The sequence below is a fragment of the Chaetodon trifascialis genome, chromosome 2 (genome assembly GCF_039877785.1).
Source record: "Chaetodon trifascialis isolate fChaTrf1 chromosome 2, fChaTrf1.hap1, whole genome shotgun sequence".
Lineage (NCBI taxonomy): Eukaryota > Metazoa > Chordata > Actinopteri > Chaetodontiformes > Chaetodontidae > Chaetodon > Chaetodon trifascialis.
This window is the reverse complement of record NC_092057.1, coordinates 30,409,977-30,427,865: the sequence shown is the minus strand read 5'-3', so window position 1 is coordinate 30,427,865 and position 17,889 is coordinate 30,409,977. Positions and strand designations below refer to the sequence as shown.

At 40.8% G+C, this 17,889-nt stretch overlaps 1 protein-coding gene across 2 annotated transcripts in view; it reads left to right on the top strand.

Moving 5' to 3' along the window:
• The first annotated feature begins 5,642 nt into the window (after positions 1-5,642).
• Positions 5,643-17,889, top strand: part of wdr17 (WD repeat domain 17) — a 54,173-nt gene continuing 41,926 nt past the window's right edge. The window contains exons 1-11 of one of the 2 annotated variants that reach the window (XR_011603034.1): positions 5,643-5,725; positions 6,084-6,250; positions 11,639-11,767; positions 12,296-12,479; positions 12,593-12,823; positions 13,050-13,160; positions 13,465-13,605; positions 14,250-14,372; positions 14,664-14,851; positions 14,989-15,157; positions 15,270-15,361. Coding sequence is in view for 1 of the 2 variants with exons in the window: in XM_070979165.1 (XP_070835266.1) it covers positions 11,645-11,767; positions 12,296-12,479; positions 12,593-12,823; positions 13,050-13,160; positions 13,465-13,605; positions 14,250-14,372; positions 14,664-14,851; positions 14,989-15,157; positions 15,270-15,361 (1,362 nt within the window). In the remaining variant the exon portion in view is untranslated. The remainder of the gene's footprint in view (positions 5,726-6,083; positions 6,251-11,638; positions 11,768-12,295; positions 12,480-12,592; positions 12,824-13,049; positions 13,161-13,464; positions 13,606-14,249; positions 14,373-14,663; positions 14,852-14,988; positions 15,158-15,269; positions 15,362-17,889) is intronic. The other variant, XM_070979165.1, reaches the window with a different exon arrangement.

Below are 17,889 nucleotides of genomic sequence, written 5' to 3'. Positions count from 1 at the left end.
GTAAATGTAAATAAAAACAAATCTTCTATACCTATTCCTTCTTATGTTACAGTTAATGTCTGCATAATAAAGAAGTCATCAGAGATTTGGTATGCTTTCAACACACACTTTTCTGCCTCTGGGAATCAATTTGATATGGTGTACCCAGGATCTGCTGTTCATAGTCAGACACTGACCCATGTGGTTCGATGCCTGGCCTCATCCCGGCAGTCCACATGCCAAAGTTTTCTTGGGCAAGATACTGAACCCCAAAACTGCCATCAGTGTGAGTGGATAATGCTCGTCATGAGCAGGGGGCTTAGCTGCCGTACGAATGTATGGGTGAAAGCAATTGTGTTGTAAAAGTGCTTTGAGTGGTCTTCAGACTAGAAAGGCGCTATACAAATACAGTCCATTTACCAATATTCCCACTTCACAAGGGTGGTGACAAAAATGATATTAACGAATGCCAATTTCCAAAGCAGTCGTTAGTTAATAATCAGCTCCAATCATTCCTCTCAAGAAATTCTGTTCAGACCAGTCTGGTTTCAGAGCTGATCACAGTACTGTCGCTGCTATTACTTTGGTTACAAGTGACGTTGTATCAGATGGGAATCATTGTGCTGTTCTCTTTTGTAGATTTTGACAAAAGCATTTGATACTATTGATCATGCTAAGTGTCTACAGAGGCTGTGTAATATTGTTTTTGATTCCTGTAAATGTTTGCAGGACCACCTGTCTCATAGACAAAAATGTGTGATTTTGGGAAATGATCATTCTTTATTTTTTACCACTGTCAAAGGCGATTCCACAAGATTCAACACTGGGTCCTGTCTTGTTCACAATTTAGATAAACAATATCACATCCTCTGTGACATAACTGCCATCTTTATGGGAATGATACAGTTCAGTATTGCTTTGCTAACACTATAGACTCAGCCATAGAAATTCTACAACAACCTTTTGATAAATTGCAAGATGCATCTTTTAATTTACATCAGTCCTGAATGCAAATAAGACTAAATACATGCTATTCTCCAGAGCCAGAGATGTTGTGGAAACCGGTTTGCATATTACCACTCTGAATGGTCTTGGTATTGAGAGGGTCTTAGAATATAAATATTAGTATCTGGCTGGATCAGAAAGTTATCTTTAAATTTCACGCTGACACTTATCAGCACCCCTCAACATAAATGTGGATATTTGTTCAGAAACAGAACTAATTTTCCTTTGCTCAGGAGGGACTGGATAATGAAGGTGATCTTCTTGTCTGTTTTGGATTGTGGTGATGTTATCCATAGAGATGCCTCCTAGATTCAGTTAATCACTCCAACTTCATTGCAACTTGTGTTAAAAGGTTGGGTGGGCATTTCTCAGTACGATGTGACAGCCATTGGTTTTTATTCATTTCTAAAGCCCTTAATGGCAACATGCCATTATATATCCCCTCCTTATTAAACTTTTCCCATACTCATTATTTGACCGGTTCAAGTGATTGGCTAATACTCAAAGTCCTGTGTACAAACACTGAATTTGAAACAACTGCTTGTAGTTTGTGTGCTGAACCCACTTGGAAAATGTTTACGGCACACATCAAAACTTAACACAATTGTACCTACAGGTCAATTGAAAACCATGATTACAAACTACCCCATACTTAAATGTTACTGTTATTAACTGTGTTCTGTTGTTGACTTTCTCAATTATTTTTTTTGTTTGTATTTATTCTCTTTTTAACTGTACTCTCAATGCCACTGGGAATAAGGACATGGCCTCAATGATTTTTTAAGATTTAAAATAAAGTTTGAATTAATAAATGACGGAACATTTTTGTTTGAAAGCTCTACTGACTGAGGTTTGTCTATCATTCGTCATAGTACAGTCATCTGGGACACAACACCCTTTAAACACCAGTAAATTAATGCAGAGTTGCACATGACCAGAACTGCTGTCAGATGTGATATCATGACCCAACTTGGCGAGATGTCAGCAGAACTTTCAGTGGTCATTTGAAATAGCTGTTCTGCATGGGGAATGAAGTCATGATTAGATATAATGTATGTGCAGTGATGTACTGTATGTTTATGTGTGTTACTGAATGACAGCTACTCTTATTAGTCATGTGGCTTTGTCCTAAAACATACAAAACATTTTTTGTCCAACAGATTACTGTCCTGTTATCTTGGAAAAACATGACTAACCAAAAATAATAAATAGGACTCAAGACTGACATATCATTATAAGACTGCACCTTTTCAGGTTAAACTGCCCATCAATTTACAAAGTTAAATTCAGCTCCGCCTCAACCAACAACATAAACACAGCTCACATGCGTTGTGATAATAATCCAATAACAAGTAAGATAATAAGTAGCACCATGAAATGAGTCATTTGGAATAATGAGTAATTTTACTTTACTTACATTGAAGTTTTTATGTTACCATTATTTTAAAAAAAATAAAAAAATAAATCTCGAGTAGCTCTATGGAGCTGCTTTTCTATGAGTGCACAATGATGCAGGTGAGCATGCAGTTTGACTTGATGCTCAGGGCGCTTCTTCCACTCTCTTCCGTCTTTCTGTCTGTGATCTGGAAATCTGTCTCAGCACTCCACTTTGAAGGATGTTTCAATTCCAAAAATGCATCTGGAGGAGATAAGCGAGGAGAGAGGAGGCTGGCCTATGAGCTAGGATGCACAGGTGTATCCTTTGCGGAAGACTTTTTGGCACCTGTGACTCAAGGAAGAGGCATGACACACAGCTGGAATATATTTAATATATATATAATAATATAGATTTAATTTACTTAAGATGAACAAATGCGCAATCAAACTGTCAGGATCTGCAGGTTGCCTCTCTTTTGGCTAGTGTGCTCCTATGTGTGCCTCTCCTTCCGCCTCATGTCTGTCTCTCCCCTGTCTGTCCTGTGTGTGTATGTGTTTAACTGCAGGGCTTGGCTGACAGGTCTGGCATGGCCTCCTCATTTCCTGAGCACATCTGACTTCAATCATTCAATCAAGCCTCATCATCCATCACAGTACACACTATATTACCAAAAGTATTCACTCACACATCCAAATAATTGAAATCAGGTGTTCCAATCACTTCCATGGCCACAGGTGTATAAAATCAAGCAGCAAGCTATGCAGATTGTTTCTACAAACATTGAAAGAAGTGTGAGTGAAAGAATGGGTTGCTCTCAGGAGCTCAGTGAATTCCAGCGTGGTACTGTGATAGGATGCCACCTGTGCGACGAGTCCAGTTGTGAAATTTCCTCGCTCCTAAATATTCCACAGTCACCTGTCAGTAGTATTATTACAAAGTGGAAGTGATTGGGAATGACAGCAATTTAGCCATGAAGTGGTAGGCCATGTAAAATGACGGAGCGGATCAGAGGATGCTGAAGAGCGCAGAGGTCAATCTCTGCAGACCTCCAAACTTCATGCGGCTTCAGAGGACTTCATGGAATGGGTTTCCATGGCTGAGCAACTGCATCCAAGCCATACATCAGCAAGTGCAATGCAAAGCGTTAGATGCAGTGGTGTAAAGCACACTGCCACTGGACTCAAGAGCAGTGGAGACGCGTTCTCTGGAGTGACGAATCACGCTTCACCATCTGGCAATCTGATGGATGAGAGGAGACTGAGAGCCAGGCCTTCTCATCAAACATCAGTGTGTGACCTCACAAATGTGCTTCTGGAAGAATGGTCAAAAATTCCCATAAACACACTCCTAAACCTTGTGGAAAGCCTTCCCAGAAGAGTTGAAGCTGTTATAGCTGCAAAGGGTGGACCTATGGATTAAGAATGGGATGTCACTTAACTTCATATGCGAGTCAAGGCAGGTGAGCCAATACTTTTGGTAATATAGTGTATAAGCACCAGTCACCTCAGCATTCATCGAATTGTCTGCTCACATATGTGGTAACGCAGTGATCAACCCAGTAAACATTTTGCCTGCCTGCATCTCTGATTTGTCCTGTCACCCTGCCAATCTGCCTTGTGAGCTAAAGCTTGGATTCTCTCTCCGACCTTTTTCCTCTGGCCTCCTCATCAGTACTAAGACTGGATTCTCTTTTGGACTTGATACCTCTGACCTGCTTGTCTGCTCTGTGGATTGAAGAAGAAGAACGTACTTTTTATTATCACAGCATTACATATACATGCACCACACACATTACATGTACACACCATGCTTTTTTTTGTGAAATTAATTCTCCACGTTTGACCCATCCTCGGTCTGTTGATCCTCCACGGCAGACTAGGAGTGGTGGGCTGCCGGCTGACAGCTGACAGCGGTGCCCGGGGACCCATCCTGTCTTCGTCACCATTGGTCAGGTGGTGATCTTCTTGCATTTTTTTTTCAAATGATTTAAACCTCTCTCCTTCTGCAGTCTCCTTGTCCAAGTCACAACATTTGTATCCATACACTTGCCTAATAACACAAACTTTCTGCCCTTCATTGTTTGTTAGCGCCTCCTGAGGTGCTAACCACATTCGTTAATGACATTTCACTTTGATGTTGTGTTTTCATTAGTGAATGTAGGCTACACCCTGTTCAGTTGCTATTAGCATGACATGATCTTCACAGGTGCAAACAGCTGCTAATGAGAAATCTTTGTATCAACAGGAACATTCTCTTGCCTTCAGCACTAGTTTGGTGTATTTCATTCAGTGTTGCAAAGTTTAGTGAGCTGAGCTATAAATGAAACTTCACTACTCTTAAGTTACCCCAGGAGGAATGTAGCTTGGTTACGATACAGAAACATGGCCAAAGTAGTTTACTACATCAAAGCTGTCTAATTTTTATTCGTTTTATATGAAACAAGTCACTGCTATCAGTGATCAATCAGATAGGCAGGCAAACAATGTTTATTAAATAATAAGCTGTGCTCTCTGCTCTAACTGCTCCAAAACCAATAGGGCAGCAACATACAAAGAAACTTGTGCTGCACACAGTAGCAAAAACAAGTGTTGATTGTGTGTGTGTGTGTGTGTGTGTGTGTGTGTGTGTGTGTGTGTGTGTGTGTGTGTGTGTGTGTGTGTGTGCGCGTGTGCGTGTGTGTGCGTGTGTGTGTGTGCGCGCGCGCGCGCGTGAGTATGAGCTTGCATGAGTATGAACCGTTTAGACTTTTGAGCATTGGCAATGCAAACTGTTACCTCAAAATGTAATATCTCAAAACAAAGCACTGTGGAAGAAGACGAATAATCTCGACTCCCTCAGCATCAGCCCCCGCCCCCCCCCCGCGCCGACATATGTCCATTCAGTAAACTCAGGCTCGCGTGTCTATACTTCCCTGCAGCACGGATGGTGTAGGCATCAATCCAAGGATTGGTACGTGATGTCACATTCATATGGAAATGCTGATGTAGTGTATGGCGGTGATATCTCTTACTGATCCTTTATATTTTTATTTCGGACTACAGCAGAAAGCTCCGCTGAGTCTGAGCTTCAAAAATGTCTGGGAAGATGTAGCTTGTGTGGACACTATTCCACTACGTGATAAAAGGGCGAAGCTACTGAAAAGCTAGTTGATCGAGAAAACAGTGGCGCTACCACCACGCTGCTGGGAAATGTAGTAGCGTCACTACTGGCCAACACTCCCAGCACTGGTCGTCATTTGTTACTAACGTTCGGCTCAGCAGGTCTGTGGACACAACGCTCACAGAGAATAACGTCAGTACAGGAATTAGTGGAAGGATTTAGGATTTAAACCTGAAACTGTGAACAGAACCTGATCCGGAACAGGTTAGGTGTGCAGCATACATTAGCTATCATGCACCCTTCGGTCTCATTTGATATACTGATAACACTTTTGTACTTTTCCATGAATTCAGGGCTACTTTACACTATTGTATTACAGTTATACATTACTAAATTGCTTAAGCAAAGGATTAAAATGCTTCCTCCACCCTTGCTTCTTAGTGACCATAAATCACCAAAATCATTTTGAATTACCGTTGCAAAAAACGATGAAAAATACGTATAATTCTGATCCTAACACACAGTGTTGACTGAGGGAAGAGAGCCCTGGACCACGCTAATATAATCATACATCATGCTGGACAAAGGGGAGACACGCTGACAAGCTTATGGTTTTACACAGAAACGCTCTGACTGACATTTTGGACAACCAATAGCTGATCAAAATGATTATCTCCACGGACCAGTCACTGCCGTCGTTACGTCCCACCTGACGCGAAGGACGGTGAGCTGGGGGCGTTTCAGCACCTGGGAGCTGTCCGTTGTGCACGAGCCAACTGACAACTGACGGTAAGAACAAAAACACGTCCACAAAAACTGTTCGCAGCGCTGGAATATAATTCACCAGAGATGGCCGAAAAATATCTATGTGAAATGTTGCTGCATGCTCGTTGTCAGCGACCTGCTGCTCTGATATTCAGACGGACCACAGCTGCGATCAGCTGCGTCTCAATAACAGACAGTTTCCACACGGATTAGTTTGTGCTGCAGAAACCTGTTGATGCCATCTACATGTTCTTGGCATATAATCCGTAACAGACTGAAAAGAAACGCCAGATCGCGTCTGGTTGCGCATGGTGACATGAGTTCAGAATGGGATTGGCTGTTATCTTCCAAACAGGGTTAGCCTATTGATTTAGCAGTGTTTCAGACGATCCACCGTTTATCGTTTTTTTCTTATTATTGTCATGCCTGAAACGAGGTATTTGTGTTGTTTACTGGTTCGTGCTGAGGGAATACCTCGCCTGCATTAAGTGAGCACAGTTGTGGTGCTTTGCATGTGAAAAATACGTGAAGCGTCTGGATTGAAACCGGGTCTTTCATGAGCTCTAATAAATCGTTGAAATGCAGAGTAAACAACGGTTATGTAATGTAGACATGCAGCACAACTTTCACCTTTCAATCAAATCTCGTCTTTCACCTGAAAGTGACCCACACCATGCTCATCGAAAAATAAGCCTAAGTGAACTTTACCCGACGAGAGGACCCTGGTAATGTTAGTGTGTGTGTGTGTGTGTGTGTGTGTGTGTGAGAGAGAGAGAGAGAGAGAGAGAGAGAGAGAGAGAGAGAGGGAGCTTTGTAGGGGTGTTTTTTCCCTGATGCCAGTTCAAAGCAGCACCGTTGTTCACTGTCTTATGTCAGCCTATTAGCATGAAAAAGCATAACCGTTTGGCACCAAAGACAAAGTCCAGCTGAGGCTGCTGGGAACATCATTACTTTGAGTGTATCTGGTCATAAACCAGAGAATTGGTCCAACTGAAAGTTTGATGAGATGATGGCACCAAAAAAGTTAAGGAATTGCTAAAGTGACTGCAGTTTATTTTGAAGGGGATATGAATGTGTATACCAGATTTCATCACAATCCAATAGTTGTTGAGACATTTCACTCAAAACCACAATTGTGAACCTCATGGTGGCATCAGAAGAAAAGTCAGGGAATCTGCAGTCATAAGAATTCACTCATTCATGTTTGTTCAAAATTTGATTGAAATCCATCTAATTGTTGAAATATTTCAGTGTGTACGAAAGTGGCAGACTACTAACTGACTGTGTTAGGCATATAATGCATCACCCCTCCTTCCCCTGGGAAGATCCGATCACGAGCTGGTGCACCTCCTGCCTGCGTAAAAACGTCTCTGACATAGGCACCCAGCTGTCACTTGCACAGTGAAAAGATGGCCAAACACGGCTGATGAAACTTTAAGGGACTATTTTGATGCAACTGTGTGGAAAGCACTTTGTGATACTCATGGGGAACACATTGACAGTGTACACAATGTATAATGGACGACAACATCTGTGTGGAGAATGCCGTACCCATCAGGACTGTCTGGTGTTTTTCCAACAACAAACCTTGGATCATGTCTGACAGAAAGGATCTCCTCAAGGAACAAAAGAGAGTCTTCGTTTTTGTTTTTACCGATGCTTCCTACTATTACCCTATCCCCTTTGCTGCTGTAACACTGCAGATTTCCCCCGATGTGGGATTAATAAAGGATTATCTTATTTTAATGGGAAAGAATTTCACTTCCGAAACTTCAACAATCAGTATCCTTTGTTCCCAAACACTGATATGCATTCTATTTCATTTACCATATTTGTGAACAGGCAGGAACATGCACCAGGTTGTCATTAGATCTTTCCAGGGGAAGGAGAGGTGATGACTTATATGCCTCCTTGGTGTGGGCATGAAGTAAGTCCAGCATTTTTTCATCTCTGGTGTAGCATGTAACATAGTGAGTGAATGTTGGCAGAGTGGCATGATACAAGTGGGGGTCCATGGCTGTGCTCAGGATCCCAAAACCAGTAGGAAGACCAGAGCAAACTGAACTCAGTGTCCATAGTGCACAGACAAGTTAAAAACAGTAATTGCCTGTCTCAACACTCTGGGGTCAGCGTTGTCATTTTTTTTCACTTCATAATGTGCCACACATAGGACAATAGAAAACAGGTCTGGACTAATTCCCACACTCTTGCCACAAAGCCTCATTGTTGTGACGTGCAGATTGTGGTTTGACATTGTCTTGTAAGAATAAGCAGGGATGTCCCTGAAAAGATTTTGTTTGGATGGCAGCACATCTTGCTCCAACACCTGTATGTATGTACATTTCAGCATTAATGGTGATTTGACAGATTTGCAAGTTGCCCATGCCATGGGCACTAAAACACCCCCATACCATCACAGATTGTGGCTTTTGAACCTTGCACAGGTAACAATCTGCAGGACACCTGCAGGATGAAGCATCCATGATTTCTGAAACAACTTGAAAAGTGGACTTGTCCGACCACAGCACACTTTTTCACTTTGCATCAGTACATTTCAGATGAGCTCAGGCTCAGAGAAGTTGGTGGCCTTTCTGGATCACGTTGCTCTATGACTTTCAGTTTGCATTTTACAGTCTTAATTTGCAATTATAGATGCAGGGAGGAAGCGTGTTTGTCAGCAGTGGTTTTCTGAGTGAAATAGTAACCCCTTATATCATTTATACCTGGCCTTCTCAAAGTTTGGACCTCGGTCTGCAGCCACTCAGCCAGACCAAACATCAAGTCAATCCGGACCCAGACCATTAACTCATGATCAACAACTTTTAACCTACGGGCCATATTTGTGTCCGCAGAATATTAAGGAATTCAGAAAATGCGTACATTTAACACTATTCACCAGTGGAAGAAGTTCAGTCTGTTCTGAGAGTGATTGTTGGTTAGCAACCCCTGGCAAACAGCAAACAGTCTGAAATTCATAGTTCACTCATTGTACAGAATTGGATTATTCTTTGACTCAATTCTGTCTACTCTGTGTACCACCACCAAACTACTCGGCTCCCAGGCCGGCCATTCCCTGGAGTTGACAGCAGTGCACTGGCAGGACAACAGGAGGTAACCCTGGAGTTGCTTAAGAATCACTGAGCTTGTCTATTAGACACATCACTTTTTAGGTGGCCAGCCGTTCTATTGAATCTCTGAGTATTTCCGTTTGCTTCCTGGGACCCCATCCTTGCTTGAGAGTGACAGAGCATTTCGAGGAAGCCCCTTTTAGTCAGTCATGATTCCATCACCTGTTTACCAATGACCCTGTTTACCTGTAGAATGTTCCAAACAAGAGTTTTTTGAGCATTCCACAACGTTCCCAGTCTTTTGAAGCCCCTGGTCCAACTTTTTGGAACATGTTGCTGGTATCAAATTCAGAATGAGTATATATTTACAAAAAAACCCATTAAGTTGATCAGTTTGAACGTTAAATATACATGAAATAATAATAAAATATTTTTGTACTGTATGCAATTCAGCATATGTTGAAAAGGATTTGCAAGTTGTCACATTCTATTTTTATTTATGATTTACTCAGCGTCCCAACTTTTTTGGAATCAGGGTTGTATGAACTTTCAACTCTCCTAAAACATCAACTAGAGCTGCAGCAGTGTCCATGGTTCTGAAAAGACTGATGAACTGAATTTAGAGAAACTTGTTAGATTTGATATTTAATACTGTCAACATAGCAGATATATTTGGTATGCTTGATGATAAAATTATCACACAATTTTTACCAAATATATAACTTAATATACATTCTGAAGTGAACGTAAATATGAGAAACAAAATTTAGAATAAGTTAATCAATCTGGAATCCCTTCAGCCTCAAGTGAAGTGGTGACAGTTCTTTAAAGCTTCCTAAATAGGAATGTATAAACAATTACTGTCATTCTTGCAAGCAATTTAATACTCCTGTGTAAGACGTCTCTTGGGTGCCATAAATATTCTAGCCGAGCAGAGGAAGAAGAACTAAAAAGACACAGAAACAGAAATGAAAAAAATCATGATAGTGGTATTTTGTGACATTAGAGGAAGTAGAAGTAATACCCTTGTCTTGTTTCAAAGACATTAGCTTGTTTACTAATACAAGCAGAATGTAATTATGGGATGCCCAGAGAGGTCCACACGAGCACAACACGTTCCTCCATCATAGTGCTGTGTAGCACGAGTGTGACAACTCCACATCGTTACTGTTAAGACGATTGCACCATTATCTCATTAAAAAGAGAATGGTCAGTGAGAAATTTAGATGCAAATAAGGCAATTTGCACCTTACAGAAGGAGGTCACAGGCTAACTGGTGAACAGGTTTTTGAAGATTACCTTTGATATAAAATCCCTGCTTGCCTGTGTGTTTCCCTTCTTTCAGTTATGCATCTAGTCTGTGATTTGGGTGAACAACCCGTTTAGAGATAAAAACCAAATGCTTCTTACTATTACACTATCCTCTGGAATCAATTAATACACTAAATATTACATGCATGTCACAGATCTTCCTGCAGGTTTATGGATTTAAGATGCTCTTACAGTTCTATGGATGGCTAAGAGATATTCACTAATCTGTTATTATTTCTACGAGCATCTTTACTGAAGGTATTTTTCAGAAACACCCTGCACAAGGAATTGGTGTAATGATTATCTTAGTTGAAGATCCTTTCGGGTTATTTTGGTTTAAAAAATCACTAGACAGCCGACCATTAGAAAAGAATCTGTATTTTCTTCAGGGGTCTCTTTAGCACTCTAGATTTGAGGATGTGTAGTTGCTATTATGAGTTGAATACCACATACTGTACATTGAGTCATTAGTCAGTTCCTCACAGTAACAGTATTCAATCAGTAGACAAGCAGCGGTCTCAGCCAATCACAGCAGAGATTAATTCAATCCTATCTACATTCAGTCTCATTTGCTTTAATCATCTAATCCTCTTCAACCTGTAGATCTTTCTAGTATGTTTGTATGTTGGTAGTGGTAGTAATAGCACTGTACACTGCAATTCAATCCATATTTAATGAATGAATTCATTTGATGATTAAAAACACATAACACTGCACTGCAGTCATTACCCAAGCCATAATAAATATTGTTTAGACAGGTGTTGAATTAATTTTGAGTAGTGTGGTTGCTGTTGCACCTAACAGTACAATTCAATACAATGACAACCAACAGTCTCTCAGCTGACAAATGATTCAAGACACTGTTTAAGATACATTTTAGTCATGATGGAAGATTAGCAATGTAGTTGCAAAAATCTAAATTTGCTTATCACTGCTATTCATTTATTCATTTACATCTTGTCTACAAAGTCAAAGCCACTTAATAAACATTAAACAGAATAATTTAGATTTTCTTGTGTTTGTGTGTCCCTAGGCGAGGATGGCCAAGGTGAAGCAGGTGGGCTTGCTGGCAGCAGGCTGTCAGCCCTGGAATAAAGATGTGTGTGCTGCTAGTGGTGAACGCTTTGCCTACTGTGCTACTTTGGCTATATACATCTACCAGGTGAACAATGCTTGTGTATACTTGTGTTCATGAGGGTGGTGAAAGTTTAATATCTAAATGCATTACATGACCTACTGGGGCAGCTCTTAAATACAGTTTCTCTGTTAGTACACTGTCATTAGCACTGTTCAACTGACCATTTAAACTTATTGTTATGTCCTGGGAAATGTGGGGCCACTGACAAAATGTGAATGGTTGACCTAATACAGCATGCAGATTAACATGGTGTCCATGGCAATAAAGCAAAATGTATGTTTTCTGCAAACCCCATACAATACGAGTATACACAGTGCAGTCTATTGAAAAATTCAAACTGAATTACTGAAGCATTCAAACAAAACACACTGCAACTTATCTGAGCTATGTCATTTTTTATTGGTTTAGTCCTTTTGTTCGAAGTGTGTGTTTTGAAGAGGTTTCATAAAATCATGTCACCACAGAATTTAACCCATCATAAAACAACATCAGGACTGTTTATGACTCTTTTTTTTTTAATTTCTTGTCATTTTCTCTGTCTTGTTGTTGTAGTTGGACCAGCAGTATAATGAATTTAAGTTGAGGTCCATCATGTCAGAACACAAGAAGACCATTACAGCCATCAGCTGGTGTCCAGACAACCCTGATCTCTTTGTGTCAGCCTCTGCTGATAATCTACTCATCATATGGAATGTAGCAGAACAAAAGGCTGTAGCAAGACTGGACAATACTAAAGGTTGATGGATGATCTACACCAGGTTTTATTGGCACACTAGAATGTTAAAGGTTAGATTATTGTAAAGTCCTCTCCTCCAATAAAGTATCACAGTATCTCATCTTCTTTCTCAGGTGTCCCTACGTCGGTCAGTTGGTGCTGGAATTCAACTGATGGAGTGGCATTTGTCTCCCAGCGTGGTCCACTGTATATCTGGGTTTATGGAGGTCCTGACTCCAGGGTCACAGTGCATAAAGAAGCCCACTCCTTCCTGTCTGATATCTCTCTCTTCAGATGGCACCCAACCAAAAAGGGCAAACTAGTGTTTGGACACACAGATGGAAGTTTGTCGATTTTTCAGCCAGGTATGGATGTTTTCCTCAACTCATAAAAAACCCCACATTCTTGTACATGTATTTGAATAGTTCTTGGGACTTTCCTTTGGACCTATAGTCTTTGCCTGGACGCCTATATTCTGAGTTTAACAATGAGACATGACTAACTCTACTCTTCTATTCAGGTTCTATTAGCAGAGACATGAGCCTGTAAACACACACATCTTCAATAATTTGTCTGTCCTCTCTTGTATAGGGAGTAAAAGCCAAAAGCATGTGTTGCGTCCAGAGTCATTAGAGGGGACAGATGAAGAGGACCCCGTCAGTGCTCTGGAGTGGGACCTTTTGTCAACTGACTATTTACTAGGTTGGACAAAATATTAACAGTGTCACCAGGATTTTGTTAAATGAAGTGATTTGAATTTACACAGAGACAAAAGACTTAGAATAAGACAGAATAAAACAATAAACTATCTTTTTATTTCATGGTATGGTTATTGTCAGTGTTTGCTGAGTAATTACAAGTTCAAACCATGAAATAACATGCCAGTAATCAAAACGCTTGATCCTGTCTATTCATGTAACCCATTCAGTTATTAGTTATTACAACAATCTCTGTTACTATAATTGTAACCAGACATGCTCGATGATGAACACATTCTCTCTCACAGTGTCTAATCTCCATAATGGTATCAGGCTGGTGGACAGTGAGGCCTTGGCTTGTATCACGTCCTTCTGCTTCCCCTCATCTGCTGCATCAGTTCAGTGTCTGGCTTGGGTCCCTTCTGCACCAGGCATGTTCATCACTGGAGGTAAAGACTGTGTATTTCTGTGGGGGATGTGTGTATGATCTGAGTTCCCTTCTGCCTGGACATGTTTGCCACTACAGGTTTAACTTGCCGTTCAACCTCCAACATAGCACACAGCTGGTATGTGGAACCAGTTTTTTGCAACAGCACCATTTGTCTATTTACAGCTACATCCTACTGGCATATTCTTAAGTGTCAAAATTGAGATTAGAAAATAAAGAAAATTTTCCAGTGCTCCACACTGGCCTGGTCACATACCCCTTATATTTAGACAAAGGTAAATCCTAAAATCACAACTCGGCATCTATTTTCTATAAAATATCAGAGCAACAAGGGTTGGGTTAACTATCTCTTACATTTAGTGACTACAGTGAACATTCCTGAATTATAGAAATGAAAACACAAAAGAACATGTAAATTCAAGACTTAGCTTTTTTGTGTGATACTTAGGATATATACACATCACTTACACATTATGTTTCAGTTGTGATTTTGAGAGAGGCTCCTGGCAAGAGAGGCAACTGGTAGGAGAGGGTGATTATGAAAGTGGATGGGAGAGATAGTATAAATGCAGTCATGCACCCGTGTGCATGATGGAAGAAACCTTTGATATGTTTTATCTGTATTTGTGTTTGTTTGTCTGTCAGACTCCCAGGTTGGAGTGTTGAGGGTATGGAATGTGTCTCGTGCCACTCCTTTGGACAGCTTTAAACTGAAGAAGACTGGATTTCATGCTTTGCATGTCCTCAACTCCCCTCTTGCCAAGAAAGGTAAAACTAAGAATAAAGCCATTTGGATTTACAAATGTGGTAAAAACTCAAAAATCCATTCATCAACAGTTCTATTTTCACGTTGAAATCAAGGTCTTATGTCAAAGTACATTCTTACAAGTGCAAGATACAGAAGATCAAGTACAGAATCCACATTTTCAAGATTTGTACATCTCAATATCAGCTGTATTTGTGTGTCAGCCACCAAAGCACAGCAGAAGAGACTGAAAATCTGCTGGGTTCACACCAAATACTTTCTCCTGTCTTTAACTCCCTCTACTCTCCCTATAGCTCAGAGTTCCTGTTCTCCCAGTAAAAGTCAGCACACCAGTTCCACCAGTGAGGCAGTACCCCCCCCAACCCTGTCACAGAACCGGTCCTTCTCTCTGCCTCCTGGCCATGCTGTGTGCTGTTTTATGGATGGAGGAGTGGGACTCTATGACATGGGGGCCAAGAAGTGGGACTTCCTACGAGACTTGGTATTTATTGATTTGTAGTCAACTGCCTATATGTTCTTACAAATCACTGAAGGAGCAAACCAGTAAAAGAAAATGCCCTGTACTGTGATCTCGACTTACGATTTTCTTTGCTCTTTCTGTTTTTGTGTTGTTTCTAGGGTCATGTAGAGACTATCTTCGACTGTAAGTTTAAACCAGATGATCCAAACTTGCTGGCCACAGCTAGCTTTGATGGAACTATCAAAATCTGGGACACAAACACACTAACAGCTGTTTACACCTCCCCTGGCAATGAAGGAGTAGTCTACTCCCTGTCCTGGGCTCCAGGTAGATTAACTTGAACTGCAAACCTCAACATACAAGCACATACAAAAAAATCTGTTGTTCATGTGAAAGTTAGTGACCTTTCTGTTTGTGTGTGTTTTGGTGTGTTTTGAAGGAGACCTCAACTGCATTGCAGGGGCGACATCTCGTAATGGAGCATTCATCTGGGATGTCAGGAAAGGAAAGATCATCACTCGCTTTAATGAGGTTACTTAGACTCGGTGAAAAATTACTTTAAAACTGAACATGTGTAGTATTGATGTATGAAAATCACCAGTGGATCACTTATCTTAACTTCAGCATCAATATATTTAGAGCACTTCACTCAGAGAATGTCAGTACACTTTGCAAGTCAGTAAAAACAACAGAAAGAAAACATGACACAGTAAAGACACAGACAGTTTAGTAATTTTAAAAACATAGATCATATAACTGTAACAGGGTTGGGTTAGCTTTGCTCAAAGAGGAAATACGACGTGTGGCAGATTACTCCAGAGAAGTGGAGCCCGGTGGGCAAAGGCTTGACCACGGGAAGAGATCCTATTAAATCAAAGAATAGTTAAGTAACCAGTATTAATTGAACGTAAAGGACGTGATGGAGTATATTATTCCATTGCTGCACAAACCTTGGCTCATGATAAAATCTAAGGCTTGTAAACCTGTAGCCCAGTGCTCTGTTCTGCGTGTTGCAATAGACGTGAAAATGTGACCTAAACTTTCTGGGTGAGTGTAACCTTTCCTATCTGGGTGGGGGATATGTGTGTGTGGTTGGCTCATCGTCAGGTCACAGCTCCTGCCTCCCACAACCACTTAATTCAGACCAGGCCTCCCAGTGTGATACCCACCATTTCTTTTTTATTTTGTCTTCTTTCTTTTTTTAAATTTCCCACTCCACCTTTATTTCCAAAAATATTTCTGCTGAACATCCACATCAAAAGCGGGCTGTATTTTTTTAAACATCTGACACTGTGACAGAGCTATCAGAAGTGTGCAAACTAAACCAGAAACTGACTAGATGGATGTTCAGGTAGGGTTCTATATGGGTATACGGGACAGTGCATCTGCCAAGATGTTATCCTTTCCAGCCATATGATGGACATCCAGACTGGATGGTAAAACTACTGCCCACTTGAACACTCATTCTTTCAATGTTTTGAACTTGGTGAAGAAGTCTGTGAAATAGTCTGTGTGCCCCTCAACCTCTCAAACTGAGTAGGACACATACACCTCAAAATGCTTGACGTGTATGTGTGTGTGTCTGGCTCTGTCCAGAGGGCAGTGCACTCTGCTCCACCTAGCATGCAAAATATGGATAAATATATCTATACAGTGCTTTTTTGTGCACAAACCTCACATTTATGTAGGTATTGTCAAAAAACATAGACTTGAAGTGTAAATAATTTGTTCAGGTCACGGTTACTCCTGTGAGACACAGCTGAGGTGTGAGCTTGCACGGAGCTGGTGCAGACAGCTGCATAGATGCATCTATTGTGAGACATGCGAGTAGGAAAATTGTGTATGACAAAGCACGTCCACAAAGTCCCTGTCAGAACCAATCATAAGGAAAGATGACATTGGCATAGAGACCAGGTTAGGCTGTGCATATAACGAATGATATTATTTTTGCAAACCATAATATAACTGTAATACAGTGGCTTACAAAAGTATTCACACCCCTTAGCATTTTTCATGTTTTGTTGCCTCACAACCTGGAATCAAAATGGATTGTTTGAGGGTTTGCATCATTTCATTTATAGAACATACCTACAACTTTGAAGATGTGATATTTTATTTTATTGTGAAGCAAACAACAAATAGGACAAAATAACAGAAAGCGTGCATAGTAAAAGTGAGTACTTTGTAGAGCCACCTTTGGCAGCAGTTACAGCTGCAAGTTGTTTTGGATAAGTCTCTATGAGTTTGACACATCTTGCCACTGAGATTTTTGCCCATTCCCCAAGGCAAAACTGCCACATGCCTTTTGGCAATCTCAAAACATGCCTACTTTTAACACTAAGTAATGCCTTTTTTCTGGCCACTCTTCCATAAAGCCCAGTTCTATGGAGTATATGGCTTATTGTGGTCCTATGGACAGATACTCCACTCTCTTTTGTGCTGCCTCTCAGATTAATGCCCTCCTCGTCTGTGATTTTTGGTGGGCGGCCTTCTCTTGGCAGGTTTATTGTGGTACCATGTGATATGTGAATGAAACTGCTTGTGAAACACTTGGCTCACACATCCTGATTCCAGAAATGAAAGTGGTTCCCTGGTCATGCTGCACTTACTAACTACTATCTACAAGCAGCTTTATGATGGCTATAGCCTTAATGTTTCCTATAACACCAACTACCATAACAGATTGTCCTGATACTGTGTCTCTAAGAATGGTAACGGGAGTTGCAGTCACTTAACTGCAGCCACCCCATCAGAGAAGAAATGATCAAACATTTTCCAAATTTACTTACAGTTTTCCACTTCTACCAATTCTGACTCAAACAACAGAACAACTGGCTTCTGCTCTTGAGGTTTCTTTTTTCTATATGGCTGGAAGATGAGATTTAATGTGACCACATCTACAGCAGCAATGTCAGATGAAGACCTGTGATCACTGTGGCACTTCTCAAAATCCCCTGTCCTTTTAGCCTTATCACTGGATTTGTCACACCATAAATCTTGATGAATGAGTGAGGAATAAGGAAGGAGGTTATCAGCTCCCTCAGCCTTAAACATGGTAT